We start from the raw sequence: 25,312 nt of genomic DNA, 5'->3' as shown, positions 1-25,312 counted from the left end.
TGTTTTAGCCTTTGTACCCAGCCCCCTGAGGGGCAAGTTATTGCTTGGAAAACCTTAGAAATTCAACTTAATTTTGTCTCCAGCCTGCCAGACACCTCTCCTTCAACCAAAGGCAGCACTGGCTCCTAGAAGGGCCTTGAGGTGTCCACAGTGGATGCTGCGTGAACCGAGAGAGTCTATGAAATGGCTGAGGAGAGGCGCTCGGCAACTCTACACATCGTCTCTTCTTGAGGGGGTTGAGGGGTGGCCCTATGCTCAACCACCCAGTCCTGGCAGGCACTCAGAGAAGGGGCACACAAAGGGAGAAAGGAGAGTTCTCCATACCTTCATCTCCTCCTCCATCTCGGACATTTTCCGCTCCAAGGCTCTCCTCTCCTGTTTAGAAACAACGAGACTGTTGAACATCTACTGGGCTTAGAAGGGAGTCAAAATGCTGCCTTCCAGCTGCCACGTGATCAGCAGCGTCATGTCTCAGGCAAACGTCAGGCAGGAGACTAAGCACTGTCTGATCCGTGGATGAAACTACTTCACTGAGAGAAATCACACGATCTAAATCTCCCATCAGACGATTAGAAGATATACAAATGGTAGAGCCAGGGTACTCAGGGCTATTCTGTGGAAGCTGAAGATTTTGTGGAATTTCAAATGACTGCAAGTGACCAAGACCCTTGCTCTCTAATAACATAAAGTCATCATTATTTTCAGCAACTCTCCCCTCAAATTCCTAAGAAACTGCTTCTACCATGATGGGGAGCAGATGGTGAGTGGGGAAGTAGCCATCATTGTCTATGAAGAAATAGCACCCCTCCCCCTAACCCATTTCTTTCCCAGTAACTGACTCCTGATTTAGCTTCAACTTGATGAAGATTCCTTGATTAGATGAGATAGCAAGGAGGTTTTGTTACAGGCCAAGGAAATAAAATATAAAACTTTGCTGCTTTCCAAATTAAACAGGAGAGATGGGAACATATTATACCCTTAGGGTCACGTCACAGCTAGGGTTCATCAATAAATCTGAGTTTTCCCAATCCAAGAATGTCAAATACTAGAAAAATATTCTGAATGCAGTCGGGAGGAGGTCAGCAATTGAACCAGAACCCCCCCACCCCCACCCTCAGAGAATGTAAAAGATTCTGCCAGCTCATATTTCAAGTTATAAAACCTAAATCAATGGCAGAGGGTCCTGCTGAAACTTCCTTGATGGGAAGGGTAAAGAGACCTTGGTCCTGGGTGTGTACATGTGTGATTTACAGTAAACCAAAATACACTGTAGGGGTGTGTGGGTGTGTGTGTGTGTGGGTGTGTGTGTGTCTGTGTCCAGTCCTGTCTATACGCCAAACCAATGCATGAAATGACCTTCCGAGGACCCTTCCCACTCCAAGACTCTAATACGTGAAAAGTACTGACCCTCTGAAGAAGCCAAAAGGACTAGCAATCAAATTGCTGTCCAGAGTCACACAAAAAGAATTTATTATCAAGCTGGGAATGGAATGTGGCAGAACTCCCGCCTTCTTAAGATGAACTTTTTCCACTGGCATGAACAACAAAGTCAGAGAAACTGAGATGAAACAGAGGGGAGAGAAACACACACGTACCCGTTTCTCCATCTCCAGCATCGACGATCGGTCAGAGGTCTTTTCTTGTTTCTGCTAGTGCAAATTGAAGAGAAACAGTGGTCACTTAGGTTGTCTCAGGGTCACTAGGAAGCCCAGTCTGGTTCGGCTTCACCATCGGACATCCAGAAATAGATGTCAGGGCTTTGGGCTCTCACTGTGACTGAGGCCCCTAGTAAACAGATTCTGGTAGATCTCTAAGCCTAATGTTATCGCCTCTCTGAAGTTTACAGGATTCCCACTGGGGAGCGGAAAGCAGCAGTAGTGTTCCTTGAAACTTAACACTGCCACAAATGCAAAGACATTACCAAAACACACACACAAACACTTGCTAGGTCTTCAACACAGCTATCTTCTTATACCTCACCACCCCCTCCCTTCCTCTTTTCTGTGAGTCATCTCACGACCCAGGGGAAATGAAAAGTGGCTTTTCTTCTTTGAAAGCTAGAGACTCATGAGCTTGAGTGTCTAAGCCCTATGGCACTCTTCTTCTTCCTTTTTTTTTTTTTTTTTAATATTTATTTATTTTTGAGAGACAGCAAGCACAAGTGGGGGAAGAGGGGAGAGAGCGAGAGATAGAGAGAGAGAGAGGGAGGGAGGGAGACACAGAATCTGAAGCAGGCTCCAGGCTCCGAGCTGTCAGTGTACAGCCTGATGCAGGGCTTGAAGCCACGAACTATGACATCATGACCTGAGCCAAAGTCGGATGGAGGTTTAACCCACTGAGCCACCCAGGAGGCCCTCCCATGGCACTCTTCTAAGCAAAGCCTTTGCACTCTATTCTTTCTGCTTCGGGCACTGAGGCTGTTTTTCTTTTAAAGTCGTGGTTTTCACGTGTGGGTGGGCCTCCAGGGCTTCCAAGGAGCCCACTCATGGAACCGCCCTGCTTTGAACTCCACAGTCCCACTCTTATCTGTTTTGTATATTGAGCTTCCAGGTAAGGTAAGATTTTATCTGAACAAAATATTAGAACATCTTATTGTTATTATTATTTCAGAACGTCTTTGACTGTCATTATAAATTTTACAGAAGTGCTAAAAGATTTAGCCACCGTAGCTAAACAGAATAACTTCAGGTAGTGAGTGACTCTTAAACGAGGAATGGAAATGAACCCTTACGTTCCTTTTGGCCTTAGCATTATAAGATTTCCTATAATTAAGAAACACAGGTGATTATTTTTATTTTGTCTAGTACTATGCACAGACAACATTTAACAAATATAGAAAGTATGCTGGTCTTCTTGCAGAAACTTCTTAGTAACTTTCAAAATACTAAGGAGTAGCTAGAACTAACAGTAAAACTCTTGCTTCCTGGCTCCTGTCCTGGGCTTTCACCTTCTGTTCTGAAGGTCATGGCCGTCTGCCTTGACACTGAATCTACTATGAAGAGGAAGGAAAAGCAAAAAGGCAAAAGTAGATGCTGGAGCTCGTTTATATCCTCGTCAGCCTGTGAAGCACAGAAGCCGTACTGATTTCACTATTTCATTTAGTCCACTTCTACAAAGAACTAGGTTTTTTCTGTTTTTTAAGTCTCAACCCCCTTAGAGTTAGGGTGGAACTTTTATGTAAAATGTCATGTGTGTCCATGTGGTAACTGTCTCCCTACAATGTGCGAGGCTGACAGGCCCTCCTCCTCTCTGTCCTGCCAAACGGCTCCATTTGTGGTAAACAGCAGAGACCTGGTTTGCAGCACCATTATTTCTTCCGAATTTCAATAACTTGTATTTGGCAAAACTAAGTATATTCTGACACACCCAGCAAAGCAGTTGGCTAGAAAGTAAATCGTTTTCCCCAGTGACTGGAAGGGCTGGTTTTATTTTCAGTGTCCTCTGTGCAAGTCAGTGTCAGCAGCTTGTTAGACTGCTCACTGCTCTGAAGCACAAGCTGGTGGAAAAGCCAAGAACCCCTAAAGGTCAAGAAATGTGCTGTCAGAAGAGGGCTTCTGGACAGAGGGGGGAGCCGGTGACAGTGGGTCCTCCTGTGGTTCCTCACATGACTGCTCCCCAGTTTTCTGGGGAGCCCCAGTAATTCCTGATCAGAAGCAGCATACAATCTGTATTAATTAATCATTGCTAATTGGTGGCACTCTTCAGAGTAAAAGTCCTAGGAATCTTCTGAGGGTGTACAGTGAATGAGACGTTTTGCCTGGCTCAGTAATGTTGGGGTCAAAATACATCCTTGAGGTTTATTTAGTTCTGTCCCCCTGCCTCGTGTGTGTGTGTTTCCTTTTGGATGGAGACCCACTTTTCTTGTCCTACTAAACCACTTTATGCCCAGCTGTCATCTGTGCTGCAGTTGGTCTTACAAATCCCCAGCACAAGAGGCATGCTCAGCTATTATAACCAGGCAGAGGGGGTGCCTCTTCCAAACTGACAGGTGGCTCACAGGCCAGGCCATTCGTTGTGCACCTGACCAAACCCTTCTCTGGAAAATGTGGGTGTCGTGGCTGTCCTGTTGAAATTCCATGCAGTTCCGTGATGCTGGCTTCCAAGTGCTGGCTCGTCCCGCTCCAGAGGAATTGCAACAAGATGTTCAGAGGGCACTGAACCACCCCTGCCCCCACACCCTATGTATCCAGTACTGTACAATCCTAGCGTTTTAGTCTTTGCCTTTGGATTATATCAGAACTATGAGCCATCTCTGGTTTTCCTTTATGCTTTCCCAGTAAAGAGTCGGTTTTTACCTCAGTTCAGCTTTCAAAATTCTTAGTCCTGGGCATTCCAGGAGGGCAATAACTCAATAGGTTTCCTGTTAACTCAGCAATAACCCAAGATAGCACTTGTTTCAGCTTTCAGCTGCGGCGTCTGCCACACTGTTGATGAGGTTATTGCCTCCAGTGCCCTCCAGAGTGTCACCTAATTAAATCAGGCCTGGCAGTAAAAGGAAATGGTTTATCTGGTCTGTTTGCCACTAATATTCCTTATTCCTCGGCTGGAAAACACTGGTGACTCGAGGAGGTAACATATACTTTGGGACCTGGTCGCGTGTTCTAACAACACGTGTGTCCTTGATTTCTTATATGACCTACGCAAGCCATTTATTTCTCTAGGCCTAATTTGCTACCTCTCTGTACTGGGTTTAATGGTGTCTTCTTCATTCCTCTCTAGGAGGTGACTGTAGATAAACTGGACTGAAACATGATGATCAAGACAGGAGACACTGTCTAGGACTAATCTTGTGATGCTGATTGATACTTTTCTACTGAGAAATCAATCAGTAGATAGTCCATAATATTAATTATTAGCATTCAGGCCATTAGGAATTGTTAGTGCAGGAATTTTCCATTTTAAGTTAAATGCTGATTGAACCCTGAAATCAAATTAGAATCTAAGAGGCTTCTGTCTCCCTGTCTCTGAGGAGGGTCAATCTTAGTTCTGTATTACTTCCCACCTCTAGCCCCCTAGGTTACTTTGCCTCCTCATACTCACCCCTGCCTCCCAATCTTTTTCTTCTTCTTCTCCCTTACCTGGACCATCTTCTCAAGCTTGGACTTTATATCTGCTAGCTCTAGCTGGGCCTCTTGAAGTTTTGTTTTCAGTTTTTGGTTTTCGGTTAGGGCACTCTCGTAGAGCTGAGGGGAGGGAAAGAGAATCGGGTCACCTACTAGGCACGCCTCCCAGAATTAGAACCCACTCAGTTTCATCATATGAGAAACCCCCCAAACCATCACTGTGGGGCAGATGGAGAAAATCTAGGAAACAGAATACATTCAGCCAACTGGTTTCTTGCTTCGTAACACTGAAGTCCCAGGTCCCGAACACAAATACAATGGCTTCAATAATGTTAGTCTCTGGGGGAAAAATAGCCATTGTGGTTCCCCATACAAAGAGAATTATTTTTTTTAGAGCTGGCCTAGCGTGTATATTGATTTCAGTCAGGTTCTGCTTAACACAACATTAACAAAACAAACATTTCTAACAAAAATGGTTTTCTCCTCTGGTATCTAAGCACTTGAAAGGGAAGGTTTTAAAGTCTGCCCTGGGTGCTAGGTACTCTTCTGCAAGAGCCAAAGGAAATGAACTGTAAAGTGTTTTAAACCCCCTCCAAACCAGATTACCATGTACTATCATCAAGAAGTATTCGGTTTGGCATTCACAGGACCTCATGAAAAGCATGTGTTCGTTAATAGTACCAGAGTCTACCAAATGATTCTCTGGGGCTCAGACACACAGCATGACTTTTATTTCCCCTTTCTACAATTGTCAATCTTCACTTTTTCCTACACCTCAACATATCTGATTCTAGGCATATATTTACTGCACTAAAAACAATACACGGAGTGGTCTTTAGGAAGCTGGTGGAGAGGTGGAGCAAACCGAGAACCTGAAAGGAATTAGACGCTACTGTTTGTCATGTAAACACCTTTTCTTCTGCCTCATCAGAATTACACTCATTTTTCTACATTGGGGAAAAGGCCAAAAGATCTGCATGTCGTAACCAAAGAACAGACAAGTTGACAAGGGATCCTACTTTTTTATAATCCCTGTTGGTGTCCTCTTCCGCGCGGCTGCTCAGGCTGGCGAGGCGGGCCTCCCGTGCCTCCCGTCGGGCTCTTGCTGAAGCCCGGTCACGGTCACCGTAAGAATCGCTGCTGGTAGGGTTGCTACCTCCTGATTCCAACCTGTGGGAGACACGTTAAAGGTAAACATTGGTTTTGAGAACAAAGAAATAGGATGAAGATAGTGCTTAAGGGTAGTTTAACACCCTTTCTAAGAAGCACTTGAATGCTCTGACTGGAAACAACGCATGTTCCTTCCCTGAACCTCCCTCCTGTTCTCGGACTTCGGGGCTAAGCTGCGACAGCTTGGAGGAGGCTGTCATTTGCCAAGAATGGAGCTTACTTGAAAAGTCGGTGGTTTGGACCCATGTGCTGGCTTAAGTCTTAGAGCTTTTCAAATTAGTTTAGGGTTGAATGGCTTTCCTCAAGAGTGAGCTTTTAAAAGCAGAAGTTTCTTGGATCTCAATGGCTCTTAGAAAATGATTCCAATGAACTTTCAATGAGTCAGAAACATATGGCCCCAGAGTTCTGAGCTGGAGGGTGGATGGGGGAGGAACGGAAACGAGGGCATGGTACGTACATTTTGTGAGGTGCACTGCAGGTTTGTTGGAATCTCAAGGATTTCAGGGTACCACCACTGTGCCCAAACAGCTGTTTTCTACCCTCCATTCTATATTCCACATTGAGACTGTTGGGCTATGATGAGGATTTCTACATCTTGCAGCAACTGAGCTCTGAGAGTGGATGGTAGTTCATTTTCAGTAGTGGTAAGTGCATGAAGGGCAGGGTCTGTCAGCTGATTATCCATTTAAGTGCACAACCATCATCCTGATTCTTCGCACTGGCTTACGTTTTTCTCAGACTCTGTTCTTGCCAAATGAAAATGTGGCACACAAGACCGCTATGTACAAACCAGCCCTGCAGAGCTCTATATCCCCAAACCGGGACGGTCTGAACAGTCACGGCTGGGGAACTTCCATCTGAGGTCTCTGTCCTGTGGTAGCTATTGCCAAAGTTGGGGCTGGGGGAGCTGAAATAAGTATTAAAAGAAGTAGACGAGCAATAAGGAGGACACAGTGGGGAGAGGCAAAGCTCCTAATGACATAAACGATCGCTTTGTCTTACAGAGATGGTTAAACCCTACACCATTCTTCACAACTTTGTTTCTTCTTATGCTTCATTAAAAAAAAAAATGTAAATAGAAACCTCCTTACTGACTTTTCTGATTATAAAAGCAATACATGCTTGTAGAAAAATTTAAGTAGTACCAAAGTATCTAACATAGGAAGTGAAAGTCACTCCATAATCCTGCCTAAGAAATAACCCACTATTAACAGTTTACTTCGTATCCGTGCAAAAGGTTAAACACATAAATATGTTACAATATATATTGCTGTAAATAAAATCACATAATACATACAGTTGTCTAACTTTCTTTCTCCTCCCTACACTGATCACTATTCCTGGAGGCATCTTACTGTGTGAGTAAACATACATCTGCCTCATTAAAAACAAAATGACTGCACAGTCTTCCACCGTACGGCTGTATGATCATTTAATTCTCTACTGATAGACACCTAGATTATTTTGATGATGCTGTAGTGAGAAGACTGGTCTATAAATCTTAGTGCATTTGTCCATTTATTTTCTTTGGATAAAATTTTAGAAGTGAAACTCTTTAATCAAGGGGTAAGTATATTTTCCCACTTTTTATTTCTGTTTATGGCAACCAGAGATTTAAAATTTCATGTAACTAAATTTGACAATTTTTACCTGCCTGGGAGTGTCTCTCCTATATAAAGATTATAAATATTCTCTTCTAATGTTTTTGTAGTAAAATCTTTGTCTCTTAAAAACTGTAATCCATCTGGAATCTGGTTTTGTTTTTGTTTATTTGGTATGGCTTCAGGGAAGGATCTACTTTCCCAAACAGAGAGTCAATTGTCCCAATGATTACTTATTAGATAACTCTTCCCCTGCTGAGCTGGAAAATCACCTGATGCACAATGACTCTGGGGGGGCTACCTGCTGTGTTCCATTAATATCTCTGTTTATTCTTGAACTAGTACCTCACTGTCTTAACCATTATTTTTATAGCACATGTTGAGGTCTGTAGGGAAGTCTCTTTTCATGAATGGCCATTATAATGTACCAGAATTCACAAAAAAAATTAACTGTAGCAAAATACTATTCTGCACCAATTTTACAAAACTAATTTTCTGCTAGGTTAGATGTAAATTATTTATCTTCAGCTGGTGCCTGGTGAGAGGGTAAGCAGGAGCAGAATGCATGCAAGCTGATACATTTTGAAACACACTATTAAGGTAGAACCAGCTCAATTATCAAACAAATCAAGACTCATTTGCTCTATGCTATCCCATAAATACATCTTCTCTCAGTCTCTTCTTAATTTCTCTATCGGAGGAGCAGTGGAAAAAGAGAGATTCATACTTTTGGCTCTACAGCCTTTATTATTTTTCATTTTGTTTTTCAGGAAGATGAGTTTTGTACCCTTAGATGCTAGGTGAAAAATTACAGAGGATCATGCCTCAAACTCTGATAGGCTTCCTTAAGATTTCAGCAATTGCAAAACTGCTCTTTAGTTCATCCAATAAATTATTACTGAGCACCATCTAGGTACAAGGAATTGTGTTATATCCACTATTAAATGACAGTATCTAATAATCTCAATTCAGGCATCTCCCCTGCAAGCACCATGAACTACCAGATTAGGTTAATGGCCTCTTCTCTCTGTTCCTAATACTTGTCCATACTTCTATCTTGGCCCTCATGGAAGGTGAGGATAGCATTTTATTCATGTTGTTACCCCCACACAGGGCCTGGTAGGTGCTTTAGGAAAATTAACATAGTGGAAATATACAAAATGAAGTGGAAGTAGGAGAATATGAAGGAGGAGGTGAGTTGAAAAGGCACCGCATTAACTTAGGCAGGAAATAATAAAAGCATGAACTACTTTGGTGGCTGAGGAAATGAAAAGGAAGGAAAGGATGTGAGAAATACAACTACACTATATAAAGCTAAGTTTAATTAGACATGCACTTCTCACAAGTATTAAGCATGCATATAAAATAGGGAAAGGTCTTACCTAGAAAGTCTTTCATGCTAGAGAAAGGAAGAGACAAAACAAAAACAAAACCAGCATTAGAAAGGGACTGATAATTATTATTTCCATTTATAAATGCACTTTTCAAATCAGACGTCTCAACTTCACAGTTGCAGATAGGGGTGCAATTTAAGAAAAGCAATTCAACTGACTGCACAAAAGGCTACTTAGCTCACTAGATTTGAGACTTTGGGGGAGAGCATCTTTTTTAACTGGAAGTCAGCAAACTGTCAACTGACCAAAAACTACACTGTCTACCCCTATCCACCACATGACCAGCATCCTTGTGTTCTAGGAGGGACCAATTTTCTATATGGCATTTAACCTCTCTGGATATCAATATCCATTCTGTTAACTTCCTTCAGTTCACCAACCTCCAACCCTGCCCTGAGTGAATACTGCAGTCTAGAAATATTAAAACTCAGGACAGTTCCTGGCTTTATCCTACATCTCTAGTAAAAGAAGACGAGTGAGAGGGTGCAGGGAGGGGGAAATCCCATCCTAGTCCCTAGGATGTTGGTTAAAAATTGAAAAGAATAAGAGAGTACTCTGAAGTCTCAGAAGAAAGGAATTTTATAGATGCAAACTCTCAGCTTGGTTATCTATCTACGGTCACTGTAAATAACAAGAAATGATTATGTTGATATGTTACATTTTTAAAATCATAGATGACTGTGACACTCGTTTCCACTTTTTTTTTTTTTTGAGGAACTCAGGCAAATAAAAACTCAGTTGATTTGAATATGTTTACTTATTTCCTCTTTGGAGGTACAGAGGAACAACCAAGTCCTCAAGCACACACAAAAGAAGGAAGAAGAGAAACAAGGGCCCGATAATCTATAAAATGAATAATAAATCCTTCAACTACTGAGAAGCTACTCCAAGACACTGCTTTGGTGAAGCGTTAAAGTCCCTGGAAACCACTGGTTTGTCAACCAACACAGCATGACAGTGCAATATGCCACCCCCAAAGCTGTCCAGAAGTGTGGTGCAACAGCACATCTGACTAAAGAGGGACCAAACAGGTAAGCTTGCTGAAAGGTGGAATTTTCTCTAAGTCAGAGGTTGTATTCACCAGAATTCTTTCATGTACTTTTTAAAAATGTGCACATCTCAACCTCAATCCTAGAGATTCTCTTTCTGTAGGTCTAGAGTAGGGCCTGCATACACATATTTATTAAAAAGTCCCCCAGGTGATTCTGTTGTACAGCCCTAGTCAAGCACCATTGTACTAAATAAAGGCTTTTTAACATGAGGATGTGCCCCATTTGAGCTGGGGAAGCCAGTAAGAAAAGTATATGGTGTCTCTTTAACGTTCTCATGCACTTGGAGTTGAGTATACGAAAACTTGCAAATCTGGAATTCAGGAATTTCCCTGTCTCATATTTATAGCTAAGCTTCAGTGAGAGTCATATGCATATCCTGCACTATCAATTGCTAACTTATCAACACTAACTAAGGTTTTTTTCTCTTACCTGAAGCCTATTTTCAAAAAAGAAATGAAATTTTAATCCCCTCCCAAGAATTACTTAATGGATACAAATTCTTCAAGTATGCCCAAGTAAAACTGAAATGCTGGACTGTTGCCCACTCACCAGCTTAGTGATAAGATCCAGCCTTTAAGGCATCTGGGTGAATTTGAATTCACATTGCAGGAAAACTGTAAATTGTGACATGCCAAAGATTCATGAATTAAGAATGGACTCCACATGAGCAATGTTAAGGGTCTATTGAATTTAAGAACTCACTGCATGCAGGGGTGCCTGGGTGGCTCAGTGGGTTAAGCATCTGACTCCTGGTTTTGGCTCAGGCCATGATCTCACAGCTTCATGGGTTCAAGCCCCATGTTGGGCTTTGCACTGGCAGCTTGGAGCCTGCTTGAGATTCTATCTCTCTCCCCCCTCTCTGCCCCTCCACCACTCATGCTGTCTCTGTCTCTCTCAAAATAAATAAATAAACTTAAAAAAAAGAACCCACTGTGTGCAGAGCCCTGTAGAAGAGGCACCAAGGGAGAATAAACAGAATCAGCTGCATGACAGAGTCAGGAGAGCACCATGAACATAATAAACACGCTCGTCTGAAGCAACATAGGGAAAACATGTGAGTAAGTGCTAAGGAGGTAACAGTGGTAACCAGTGGGATCCAGCTACAAAGGCTTCCAAAAAGTCACGAACTTTAAGATAAGGTTACAGAAATACAAACACGTACATACACACGTTTTAAAAAACATGTTGTTATGGGGGGGGGGTGTTCCTTCTCTGTGATCCATGCACTTATTCCCAGTTACATCCTCAGGGCCTACAGTGCAAGAACATGATAGGTGCTCAGTAAAGACTCACTGAACTAAACTGCTAATGCTTCTGGGAAGAAGCGTGATATCGTTGGCTGCACCTGAGTTCTAATTGTTGCTCTGACATCTTACTATGTGACCTTGAGCAAGTTACCACTTACTCTTCCAGTAAGAACTAAATGTGATAGTTATAAAAGGAAGCACGTTCTTAAAATGTCAGCTTCCTCTCCTGCCCTCCCTCCCCTCCCCACCCCATTCCCTTTTTGGTTGTAAAAATACTATATTGGCTGCTGGGTTAGAGTAGCAAGTTAACTTAGGACCTTTGATGCAGGGAATTGTGCTCACAACCAAATGATACAATTTAGGAGACCATTTACTTTCTCTTGCTGCTTCTAGGCAGAACTGCCTCTTTCAAACTTCATTATCCATATGGGACAATAATTATTATTAATTTTTTTTTCCTTGGGAGAACCATTTGTGTCAGTTTCTCCAAAGACATTTCACACCATCTCTCAGGTATGGAAAGAGACCTATTTACAATCCAACTGCTCTGCCTTGTGCCGTCTTTTGCTTCTTCCTACTGAAATATAAGTCTATCTTGCATGGTGTGCACTAAGGCCACCATGTGGCCTTACTGAAAAATCATGTTTATTTATTGATTTTTTTATTCCTAAAATGTGGGACTTCACTTGAAAATGTATTAGTTTCCTCTTTGCAAATATCTAATTTGTTGGGTAGGATTTTAGCTACATTTTCAGCTTTAAGTTGGCAGGCCAGCAGTGTAGACTCTGGCAGTTGCCAGCACAGCGAAGAAACAGTGTTTCTTTTCACTAAGACAAGGACATTAGGATTTTACCAGGTATCCATCTTAGCCGTGATATATATATATATATAAAATAGCCATTTATACATATATAAATGGTTAGCATGCTAACCATTTCCACTGATTTATTCCTATAAGAAGGACATGTGATTAACCTTTTTTCATTTAGAATGGTCTGGAGGCACTATGAAGCTATTTATGTCCTGTCATCACACCCAACAAAGTTCTCAGATACGTGACGGGATGGTAGGGCTGTGTGTACCCGCATGGCCTCCACTAAGGAGGCTGATACAAAAAATGAACACTTAAAAACAAAAAATCGGTTAGAGCTACCAAGCAGCCATCAGGTTTCTGCATGTGAAAAGGTAGATTCCACAGGGTTTTCAAGAGGCCTAGACTAATGTCTCCACAGATGACAGCATGTAGGGGAAGGTAATACGAAGGGTGCTCCAACCTGTGCTTGTCCTACTCATTCTTGTCCCCATGGGCATGCTTGCAGGACAGGTTTCCCACAGACAGCCACTTAAGAAGTTGATGAATGACACTGGTTTCTGCCTGCGAGGAGGCAGCAAATATCACAGTCTGTTGTTTATCATTGTTTTTAAGGCAGGTTAAGATTTGTATTATCAATTGATTTTGGGGTGAACTTTAATAAACAATGTCTGGGTGATGAGTGATCCAGTAGACATGAGAGTAGACAATGTGCCTAGATCCAGATATCAGAGGAAGCAGGACTTTTTAAAAAATATTTATTCAGAGAGAAAGGGAGAGAGAATCCCAGACAGTTAGTGAGAATCTGCACTATTAGCATGGAGCCCAATGCAGGGCTCAGTTTCACAAACCATGAGATCATGACCTGAGCCAAAATCCAAAGTTGGATACTTAACTGACTGAGCTACGTATACGCCCTGAAAGTATGACTTCTTTTCAAAAAAAAAAAAAAAAAAAATTATTTATTTATTTATTTATTTATTTATGAGAGGGAGAGACAGAGTGAGCAGGGGAGGGGCAAAGAGAGAGGTAGAGAGAGAATCCAAGCAGGCTCCGCACTGTCAACATGGAGCCCAATGTCAGGCTCGAACTCACAAACCATGACATCATGACCTGAGTTGAAAACAAGAATCGGCTGCTGAACCAACTCAGCCACCCAGGGGCCCTCCAAAAGTAGGACTTCTTAATCCTTGAGCTCTCCTCACTACTTCTGATGTTTCTCCCCCACCCCCCACCCATGCTTTTACCTGACTTTTGGAGCTATCTGGAATCCTTGGGTTTTTTTAAATTGTTGTTTTCAAGGGCTACCTTAGCTATGTCCTGGGAAGGTCAACCCAACCAATTACAGGAGAATATATAAACCTCATGAATGGAGATGTGGATGCAGTAAGAGGTAGCGTATTACCATAACACAGTATCGTTTCAAAGAAGGAAGATAACTGGGATTTCTAAAGACGATAGTTTTCTCATTGTAATAGAAATTAGCTCGAGTGTTCCTATAGGGCTGAAAAGCAAGCCAGCTTAAAAGTATACAGGATTTAGAGCTCAATCCCCCAGCTTCTGATAAAATGACTTAGGTTTTTAGGTCACAATTTCTCATTTTTACTGGTGGAATACCTCTAGAAACTATTGCTTTGCTTGGCTTCTTGGTATTCTAGATAATCTGGTATCTGATGAAAAACAACAACAACACTAGTTAGATTTAGGGAGAGAAAAGTTTGGGTTTCTTGGGTGAAAGGAACAGAGTTGCTGAATTGGTGGAGACTTAACTTCAATTTTCTCTCTTTATCCTGCTGTCAATCAAACTAAGCACAGTTCACTGTTACCCTGACACTGCTTCTCATTCTAAAAGGCTGACTGCCATCCCTGCAGGGAGTCTAGTGAGTGAATGGGGAGAGCTGGACACAAGATAGAGTGGGAGTTTGCCTAAGTGGTCTCAGGGGAACAGTGAGCCAGGAAGTGACATCATAAGAGGTGAGCAGAACACAGGCTAGGGAAATGAACAGTGAAGGTTCTCCCAGAGAAGATTCTAAGAAGCCAGCCTACTGGGCAGCAAATAAGGAGAGGTCCTACAACACAGGGCTCAGGGACCCCGACCAAATCTAGGATCTTTTGGAAGCTAGGAATGTGAGTTCCTCTTACCTGTGTTCTGGCAATAGCCCTATTTTTCTCTGTAGGCTCTCTTTTAAAAACAGAACAGTTACTCTTGTTCTATTCTTTCAATAGGGTCTAAAGAGCTTATCTGTACATGACGACACCATATATTTTAGAGAAGGCATGAGTTTTCTATCCTATTTGCAGGTTAACACATACATGTATTATGTCACATGCTCTAGTCAGGAAGTCTTAGAAGGAACTTCTCTAAGTATTTTAGTTAAAGATTGTTGCTCTACCTTCTACTGAAGACAAATGAATGATAGCCATTAAGGCAGTATTCTTCAGTGTGTCTGAACTAGATAAAAACTGTTCACAGAAGAAATTACTTTCACAGCTTTTATGGCTCAACTGGGGGCATTAGATATTGTGAATGAGACCCTGGAGCGGAAGAGACTAAAAGTTGCTCAGAAACCAGTATGAATACAGAAAACAGAGATAAAAAAAATGATTAGCTAGATAGACCACAGTTTTTAAAAAATGCTCTAAAACCAAGAAGCAGGCTCTCTCCTTTCATGCCTCATGAAATTCTCCCACAGTAATCTCATTGGTTGGGACCTGTTTCTAATAAAAGAACAGAGTGAAGATCGCCAATAATTCAGATGGCAATCCTGGAAAGGGACAGGAACCAGGCCGGTTTTGATTTGTGAAATGTGTAGGGCTCTCAAAACACCAGACACTGGCTTAGAAAAATCCCACAAAAGCTTTTAACTTGAAAGTTATCGGGAGTTCAGGAAGGCACATAATTAAAACCAAACTCCTTTGACCAAGTTTAAAATAAAATTGTGGCTCTGGAAAGCTGGGCCCAAGGGAAAGGAATGAGACCAAGTCACATGTCCACTGCCAAGACTGAAACGGGTTTAACTTATGTTCTTTTGGAGTTAGGGCCTGACCCCACAGTGATGGGAAAAAATCTCCTATTTACATTTTCCCTGAAAGGGACTAAGCAGAAAGAACATTTTATATCATGTTCTCGTGCACTAGCTGAGCCAGGGGAAACAATTTGAGCTATTCTGGGATGGCCTACAGAGAACCAGCCTTTCCCTTCGGTGTTCTCAGATTAATGACTGATGATGAACAAGTCAAGGATGGGAGTGTGGCTGCAACATGGACCTTTCAGATTTGTAGGGCTACTGCACATCTATTCATTATCTGAGCTAATTGCAAAGTAATGTAATTCTATAACTTCTTGAGTTTAAGGACCATTCTGGTTTCCTACATACGCCTAGGAGAGACACAAAGGTTTTTTTTAAGCTTTCTACCTTAAGGGAAGAATATAACCTTTATAACTCAAACAGATGGGGTTCTTGAGAAACTTGAGAGTCTCCTGGTATCCAATTGTGAAAGGGATCTTTCTGAGTCTCTGTTGTTTCTGAGTCTCTATTTGGAGATCTTGCTTAATTTGGAAATATAAAAGGGGGTGGAATAAAATTTTTCAAGATTTACATACAGATGCGATAGTAGAGGTCAGTGATGGGGAGGTCTGTATCAGGTTTTATTCCTCCACATCAAAAAAACCCGAATAATTCCTTAATATCATCAAATATTTCAATTGCATTAGATTTCTACTGCTGCTGTGACAAAGATAATAAATACAGTGGCTCAAAACATCTGTTTATTGTCTCACAGGTTTTGTAGGTCAGAAGTCCAGCACTGCTCTACTGGGGAACCCTGCACTGCTCAGGTTCTCCCCAGACAGAAATCAAGGTGTCTGCTGGATGGATTCTGATCTGGAGGCTCTGGGGAAGAGTCTGCTTTTAAGATCGTTCAGGGTGTTGGCAGAATCCAGTTTCTTGTGGCTGTAGGTCTTAGATCTCCGTTTCCTTGCTGGCTGTCAGCGGGTGGCTGCTCACTGCTCCTAGAGGGGCCCACATTCCTTCCCACGTGGTCCCTTCCGTCTTCAGGCCAACAGCGGCACACTGAGTCCTTTCCACACTTCAAATTTCCCTGGCTTCCCCTTCTGTCATCAACCAAGAAAGCTCTCTGCTTTTAAGGGGTCATGTGATTACATCAGGCCCACCAAGAAAATATCTCCCTGTCTTTAGGTCGATTGTGCCACATAACATAATCATAGGAGAACTACCTCACCATATTTATGGACTCTGGAGATTAGGCCAGGACACTGCTGGGGAGTCATTTTAGAACTCCAACTACCACAAGGATCCCCTTAAAAAAAACATGGTTTTATAGTTTATAACTTCTTCAAAGTAAGAAATGTCAAGAGTATATGGCCAATTAACTACAGCTGGGTGATCATATGCATTCACAGTTAGAATAATGCTGAAAGCACAGACTTATGCTGGAGAAAAGTGTGCATCTGAGTATGCAGCTGTGTGTTAGAGTATACTTCCAAGCAAAATTTAGCTTTTAAAAATATTAAATTACATATAACTTTATCATATTATGCTCCTCGATTTATCTTTCCCAATTACTTAATACATAGGGAACAAAACGAACAAGAAATACAGTACTTAACATTCAGTTTATATCATAAATATCTCTGAAAAATATTATTGCCCGACTGTGACTATCCAATGTAATCTGGCATGTAGAATTGAGATGATGTAATGCCACCTCATGTTACTCTAATACATCTCACTTTGTTTCAAAAGATAAATCATTGTTTACTAAATTATAGAAATAGACATCTTTGTTAAATCTATAGATCACGCTACCTAAATATTATTGGAATTTTACAGTTCTTAGTATCTTTCTTTTTATTTAGTTTTGAGAGAGAAAGAGAGAGCATGCACACATATGCATGTATAGCAGAGGAGTGGCAGAGGGACCCAGGGAGAGAGAAAATCCTAAGCACGCTCCACTCTGAAAGAGTGGAGCCCGACATGGGGCTCAATTGCATGAACCATGAGATCATGACCTGCACTGAAATCAAGAGTCAGATGCTTAACTGACTGAACCACCCAGGTGCTCCTGTAGTTCTGCTTTTGTGCAGGCCTCTACCTTTTCTTTGTCGATATTCCTAGTTATTGAAGAATTTCTAAATTTTTTGGAACTCACATATCACACTTATTATGGAAGGAAATTTATGAATATACTAAGGCCTCTCTAAAATATCCAGGGCAAGCCATCTTTTTTTTATTTTTATTTTTTTTTCAACGTTTATTTATTTTTGGGACAGAGAGAGACAGAGCATGAACGGGGGAGGGGCAGAGAGAGAGGGAGACACAGAATCGGAAACAGGCTCCAGGCTCTGAGCCATCAGCCCAGAGCCCGACGCGGGGCTCGAACTCACGGACCGCGAGATCGTGACCTGGCTGAAGTCGGACGCTTAACCGACTGCGCCACCCAGGCGCCCCTAAGCCATCTTATATTTAAGATAATTCATAAACTGTTATGATCCAAGAATATGTCTGAAGGCTCAGGCCCCTTCTCTATCTAGCCTTTCACATGCTGCACACCACATATGATGAAAATGAGAATGAGTAGCTCTAAAACTTGTGACTCTAGCACGTGGGCCACATATCTCACATTTAACACATATTTTTCCTTTCCCCATAGCTCAAGTTTTAGGTCCATACTGCTGAGCACAGCCACCTGAAACTACAGCAGCCCATGAAATACGTTCAGATGATTTTAAAAAACCAGGCTTAGAGAACACATGAGAAGAGATGCCTGATCATTCCCCTCCCCTCCGCCAATGTTGTTAGTATTGCATGTAATAAGTCATAAATTTAGAAGCCTCTAAGTCAGTTTCCAGCTCTCAGCCTACTCCTCTGTTAAAGTTCTTCAACAGATGCTGTTACTGACCACCACTACACCTCTTTTGGGCATTAAGGTTTCCATTCCCAAAGCCTGGGAAGAGATGGATTTTTTTTTTTTTTTTACACGGTATATATCGTTGTGTAGCGGCCTGTTTAGGTAGCAGTTATTTTAAATTTGGTGAATCAAAACCTTTGCAAAGGGGTTAGTGAGGCTCTCCAGACCTCACATTTCAAGAGGAAATAAATACTTGGGAAACTAAATAACAATAAGGCAAAACTTTTTACTTCTAAGTAGGTCCCACACAAGGTCAGGGACTTTCTTCGTTCTTAGCCTTTTCTCTTTCTGTCCCCACAGAAGCTCAATTTTAACTCACATACTTTAGAGCTATAGATACATGAGCAAATTGAAATAAACAGATATCTGAATTGTCTTGGGAAGACCTATGGTTGGCCTTCATTGCAGAAATGGGGATTTCTAGTATGTGTCCTCTGACTCCTTTCCAAGTGGCCAAATGGGGTAGGAACAGAGAGATCAAATGTTAATTAGGCAGTAGTGTTCATTCCTTATATTTATATTAAGTGTCTTTGTGTGCCCAGCTCTGTGAGCAATACTTAGAGGAATAATATGGATATTTGCAAGGGCGCCTGGATGGCCCAGTTGGCTAAGCATCCAATTTTTGATTTCAGCTTAGGTCTTGATCTCATGGTTCGTGAGATCAAGCCCTACATCATGCTCCACGCTGAAAGAGTGGAGCCTACTTGGGATTCTCTCTCTCTCTCCCTCTCTCTCTGCCCCTCCCTTGCTTGCATTCTCTAAACAAACAACTAAGTAGACTTAAAAAAAATTTAAAAATGGGTATTTGCAGAATCTAAGACATGGCTCTCTGATCTCAAAGAGCCTTCTTTGAGGAGGAAAGATAAGTATATCCATAAAACAATGAGAGTGATGCAAGAAAGCGATCCAACACTAGACTTTCTGCTACATATGGCAAATAAAAAAGTAGGCAGAAAAGAGAGAAACCAGTCCCGACTAGAAATATTCAGCAAGGCTTCGTGAAAAGAACAGGCCTAACGTGGTGGTCATGAAGACAGACACTATCATGAGTGATTTATAAGATGGGACCTTGTTAGGGTCACAGTTATCGCAAAGTGCTACTGGAAGCTCTAGAAGATAAAGAACTGAAGCTTTTCTTGATTCTGCCACTAAATTTGACATTTTATACCCCTCATATGGATTTTAGGTCTTCAGATGCATAAGATTCTTTGGACTTATGGGGCTAAATTTTGCTCCCAGAACAAAAAAAGTATTTTACAATGAAGAAATTTGGGAGAGGGGATGTATTTGCAATTTGTTTGATTTTTGGCAGGAGAAGGGTCCCCCAGATAAGGAAAACTTCAGTAATTCAGGCTCTTCAAATTCAGGACTTGTTATAACTTAACAAGTCCTGAATTCAAGCATATTTTTGTGCCATCTGTTTAAAAATTACTTTAAAAGCAAATTAATAGCATAAACAAAATAAGAGAAATGGCTTCACTTAAAAGGATCTACTTTTGAGCACTGATACATGGCCTTAGGGTAACTACTTATGCACAGTTAATACACTCATTAAAAATTCTAGACTATAACCCTTTAAGGGTATAGATCTTTGCTCCTTAGCAACAGTTTTATCATAAACACTTAAAAATAATAAACTTATACTTATTTTGAGGCGATGCAAAATTCTTACTTTTTACTAATTTATATTTGCTTCTTCCTAAATTATGCTGTGAAGTTTTTCCTCCTTTAAATAAAGTTTAATGGTCACAATCTCTCTTTTTGAAATAGATTCAGTAGTCTGGGATAGTAACAATAATTCAGGAGCTATTTAATTGAGACATGGTAGTTTTATTGGATTGGCTACACAGCTTACTGGTTAAACGCTCCAGCACAATTATATTCATTATTTAACTTCTCCCTGCCTCAGTGCCTTCATCAGTAAAGTGGTGGAAACGGTACCCAGTGTTTAATGTTATCAAAAACACTAAATGAGACAATAAATGTAAGGGCTTGACACTGTGCCTGGCATATAGTAAATGTTCTATAAATATTTAGCTATTGATATTCCTACGGTTTTCTCTGTTTTTCCATTCTCTCTCATTCCTCTTTGGTCTTTTGGCTCTGCCAATGCTTGTTGGCTGCAAGAGTAATAAGCTCGAACAAATTCCTTGGCACTCAAGCAAAGGGTTTTGATTATTTGTAGATTTTGATTATCCAGGCTAATTCCTACTTACCCTTTTTCACCTACAGACATTTAAGGTCATTATTTTACTGTCTGGATAGTTACACTCTCTCCCAGATAACCAACCACGTGAAGTCAATAAACGCAAAAGTGTAACAACTCCTGTATGAAAATGTTGCTTTCATAATGAACTACACAGAGGTTAAAGTCCAGACATACTCTCAGTATCTTTATCTAATCATTGAACTGGTAGAACCCCCTGCATTGTGTAACCAAAGACTGTTGTGCTGAGAAAACCCCTGGTTGTGGATAACTGCTATTCACTGCGTAACAGGTTGAGAACAGAAACAAAAAGGGGCTGAAAAAGAATAAAAGGCAGATGAAAGCCAACTCTAGTTGCTTCCCTTGGGTCTTCTGATGATAATTGGTTGTCCGCTCACACAAATATTATGAGATTGAGAAAGAGAAGTAAAAAACACTGCTGATTAAATTGGGAACTTTTTCAAATTTGAAAAACCACCCCAGGTCACATAGCTGATTATGCACTGAAAACAAAACTAGAACCCTAAACTCTTAACTGACCCTAAACTGATCTAAATTTCTGGGTTCTGGGGCGCCAGGGTGGCGCAGTCAGTTAAGCGTCCGACTTCAGCCAGGTCACGATCTTGCGGTCCGTGAGTTCGAGCCCCACGTCAGGCTCTGGGCTGATGGCTCAGAGCCTGGAGCCTGTTTCCGATTCTGTGTCTCCCTCTCTCTCTGCCCCTCCCCTGTTCATGCTCTGTCTCTCTCTGTCCCAAAAATAAATAAACGTTGAAAAAAAAATTAAAAAAAAAATAAATTTCTGGGTTCTTTGGGAACTAAAGAAATAAACAAACAATATATAAACATTATACATACATACATATATATATACACGCACACAAACAATATTATTATATAAACAATATATATAAAATATATATAATATATAAACAATATATATAAATAAAGAACCAAACAAACAATATATAATACCTGCTTTCCCGCATGTGACTCCAGCGATAACCGAATAGGAAAAACCATGGGAAGCCACACACCTCTATCTGCTTGTTGTTACTACCTACACCGCCAGCACCAAGGTATTATCCTCAGCTTTTTCCTTATGCTACATCTACTTCTTAGACAAGCTCACCACTCCCATGGCTTAATCATAAATATCAATGTTTTCAGCCCATAATATTCTCCTGAGGGTTAGACCAATAACTTCCTAGATATCACTATCTAAATGTTCCAAAGTACCTCTAACTCAACATATCCAAAAGTGAAATCGTTTCTCCACCTCACACCTTTTTTTTCCTCCCGCATATGCCAACTAAGTTTTGTCATGCCATCTTCTAAAGAGTCATCTAAACCAGAGACCTGGGAGTCATCCTTGATTCTGCCTCTCCAGGCTCATCCTTACCCCCATTTTATTAATCCCCAACTCTTGTCAGTTCTGCCTTCTAAACAGCTGAATGCTTCTCTGTACTGCCTGAAGAATGTCTCTGTTCAGGACCTTATCATTTCTCAACGTGGAGCACAGCATTTGGGGCAACTGACTTAACCCCCAGGCCCTGCCTCTATAATCTAGCCTCCATAGATGCCAGAAATCTCCCTCAAATAAGCAACTGATCACAGCAATTTTACTTCAGCTTTTCAATCCTTTATCTACAGGATAACTCCCCAAATCCTTAGAGCGACATACTAAGAACACATATGACATGGCCCCTGCTATGTCTCCAACTTCATTTCCTATTATACTCCTAAATATATCTTTTGTTCTAGCCACATTGATCTGCAGCTCAAAATAATTCTATACTTTCTCATATATTTTTTCCACTTTTGTAATGCAATTTCCTTCTTTTTTAACCACCAAGCCTCTACTGTTCTTTAAACATCACCTTAATGTATTTACCACTTGATTGACCTCCTAAAACAAAAAAACCCTGTACTTAATTTTTGTTTTTATCTCCCCAATTAGACTGTCAATTCCTTGAAGGTAGGGACTATAAATTTCATTTCTGAATCCCAGTGTCCAGTATACAGCCTATTGCATAGCAGATGCTCATGAAATGTTAATTGTGGGATGATTCAAAATAAAGTAGCTGGCCTTGATAAACATTTATCATGGAACAAGAAGACTGGAGGGCCAAGGGTAGAACAGGGTTTGCATCTCTGTGTTGTCACCTGGAAATTCCAGGAAAGGAACCAATACCTTCAAAACTCCCTGTCTTTCTAGTCGAGAAATCATGACTTCAGATGCCATCTCATCCAGCTTTATGTAGAACATGGGTTAACTACTCTACTGTTTATCCAAGATTCCAGATAGGGAAACTGCTTCTGTTTTTATGGGTTCTACCACTCTTGCATAGAAGATTCCTTGGTTACAGAATTACTGCTTTGATTTTTCTTGAGTGGAATTTAAAAAAAAGAAAAAAAAAGAAATGAAACAGATACACTAGTGGTTTTAATGAGAAAGAGAAAAAATGGTTAACAGATTGCATCCTTAATAGCCTTATTCACCCAGACAAACGTTTCTCGTTCTATGACAATGGATTATAAAGTAAAGTTAAAAATGAATTCTGGATTGGTAGTACCCAGATGCAGTATGAGAGGTAGAAAGGATAAGATAATAAATACACTAGGGGTGCCAGGGTGGCTCAGCTGGTTAAGTGGCCAACTCTTGATTTCGACTCAGGTCACGATCTCACGGTTTGTGGGTTCGAGCCCCGCATCAGGTGCTGTGCTCACAGCATGGAGCCTGCTTCAGATCCTCTGTCTACCTCTCTCTCTTTTTCAAAAATAAATAAATGTTAAAAATATTTTTTAAGAGATAATACATACACTAAAGAACTGTTTGGTGTTTACCACAGGAGAGCAGAAAGGACATGCAAAGAATGACTATCAATGCTGACAGTCTGGAAGGCTAAGACGCAGAATGGAGCCTGTTAACCCGAGTGGCCACATAGACAAGGTCTCGGGAAAGCAGCAATCCTTCAACACTCACTTGTTTATCAAATGTTCTCTGATTAGTTTGTAGAGCTGGTTATAAAACAAGTTGGTTAGTTGTTCTTTATATTAATGGCTGGAGTGAAAAACATTATGTAAAATCTTTGTATGATTTTCAGTTGAGATATAAATCCTGAAGGAGTAGCAATCCAGATTAAATGGGAAAATGCTACTGATTTTGTTTTATAGATACAGGTCCAATCCTATTATCGTAAATACCAACCAATTCAAGAAAATCTGTCTAATTAAAAGATTCCCAGGTTTCAGCTGATGACCTACTTATTTCAAGATGATTCAATATAATAAATATCAACTAAGCAATACAATTTGGACATTCTTTAGTATTGTTATCTTTGGATAGGCCTGTATTAAAAAATATTTTGTTAAATTAGCAAATAATTTGAGAGTATTGACCAATGATTACCTGGCTCTTGCTTTCAAGTTGATTTAAAACTGCTAAACCATCTAAATTGATTAATTTCTAAGTTAAAAGAATTTATATACTTGAGACCCAGTAATATAAACAGTAATTAAAAACCGTGAGCCAGAGGGCCACCTGCGTGGCTCAGTCAGTTAAGCATCAGACTTTGGCTCAGGTCATGATTTCACAGTTTGTGGGTTCGAGCCCTGCATTGGGCTCTGTGCTAACAGCTCAGAGCCTGGAACCTGCTTCTAATTCTGTGTCTCCCTCTCTCTCTGCCCCTATCCCACTCACGCTCTCTCTCCCTAAAATAAATAAACATTTATAAAAAAATTAAGAAAAAAACCCCATGAACTAGAGGTGTCTAACATATTTACAGTTCAGAATTATTTTTTTTAATGTTGGAAAATTACATCAAAAGGAAGCTTTTCTACTAATTGTGTTAACCTGGCACATCAGGTGGTTGCTTCAGAGTATGAGAACAGAAGCTAAGCCTTCAAAATCTCGTAAATAAATACCTGGTGTGGTTCCCATTAGAAATCTGAATGAACCTGGAAGTTGTTCTGCTTTCCCTGAGCAAGAAAATCAGAGATGAGTAGATCCGTTACTCAGGGAGCTCCCCACATTTTAGAGACAAAAGAGATGTTGAACTAGAGTGAACCTAGTGTGGAAGCCAAAAGACTTGTTAAACAAAGTTATTTCACTACCCACGGTCAACAGAGACCAAAACCGCAATATTAGGAGCCTACCACTTAGAAGAGCCATTTTAGCGGAGGATGGGGGCGGGGCGGGGGGGGGGGTTGGGGATACTAAAAGAATAAATGATGAATATTTTCTTTATGGGAAAAGAGGTATGTAGTTTTAAAAACCATGTTTAACAGTGCAATTTTGTGTTCAGAGAATGAAAAATACTATTTTTGAAATATGAACCAGAGAAAGTAAACAAAATCTTAGCTGGCAAGACACATACTACCTTCCATATATAAGTGATTTTTTATCAGGGAGGATACTAGTTGTACAACCTCTAGGCAAGCATTAGATTTTTATACTATTAAAAAGGGTCCTAGGGGCACCTGAGTGGCTCAGTCAGTTAAGCGTCTGACTCTTGGTTTTGGCTCAGGTCATGATCTCATGATTTGTGAGTTTGAGCCCTGCATTGGGCTCTGCACTGACAGTGCGAAGTCTGCTTGGGATTCTCTCTCTCCCCACTCTCTCTGCCCCTACGCCAATTGCGCACTCTCTCTCTCAAAATAAATAAACTTAAAAAAAAAAAAAAAAAAAAAAGAAAATGATCCTAGCTTACTGAGTACAGAAACACTGAATTACATAATGTTAAAAGTATCAGAAGCTTCTGAGAGTTTAAAAGTAAAGGTAGGTAAGATCAAGTTTTCTAGTACTGACAAATCATCCTACTATTTGTTTTCTCAAGTT

The 25,312-nt window shown here is 40.8% G+C and overlaps 1 protein-coding gene and 1 long non-coding RNA gene across 10 annotated transcripts in view; one reads left to right on the top strand and one right to left on the bottom strand.

Moving 5' to 3' along the window:
- Positions 1–25,312, bottom strand: part of PPP1R12B (protein phosphatase 1 regulatory subunit 12B) — a 218,904-nt gene that overhangs the window by 18,445 nt on the left and 175,147 nt on the right. For 7 of the 9 annotated variants that reach the window (XM_043568088.1, XM_043568090.1, XM_043568092.1 and 4 more), the window contains 5 exons: positions 9,217–9,233; positions 6,083–6,233; positions 5,079–5,183; positions 1,596–1,649; positions 325–375 (listed from right to left, as the gene is read on the bottom strand). In XM_043568088.1, coding sequence (XP_043424023.1) covers positions 325–375; positions 1,596–1,649; positions 5,079–5,183; positions 6,083–6,233; positions 9,217–9,233 — 378 coding nt within the window. The remainder of the gene's footprint in view (positions 1–324; positions 376–1,595; positions 1,650–5,078; positions 5,184–6,082; positions 6,234–9,216; positions 9,234–25,312) is intronic. The other 2 variants (XM_043568089.1, XM_043568091.1) reach the window with 1 other exon arrangement.
- LOC122475959 lies at positions 14,370–23,792 on the top strand. Its single transcript, XR_006295344.1, has 2 exons — positions 14,370–14,465; positions 23,325–23,792. It is a non-coding gene; the product is annotated as an uncharacterized LOC122475959 (long non-coding RNA).

Source organism: Prionailurus bengalensis, chromosome E4 (genome assembly GCF_016509475.1).
Source record: "Prionailurus bengalensis isolate Pbe53 chromosome E4, Fcat_Pben_1.1_paternal_pri, whole genome shotgun sequence".
In the NCBI taxonomy this organism is placed as follows: Eukaryota; Metazoa; Chordata; class Mammalia; order Carnivora; family Felidae; genus Prionailurus; species Prionailurus bengalensis.
The sequence above is the reverse complement of the archived record's forward strand: the minus strand, read 5'-3'. Positions and strand labels throughout refer to the sequence as shown.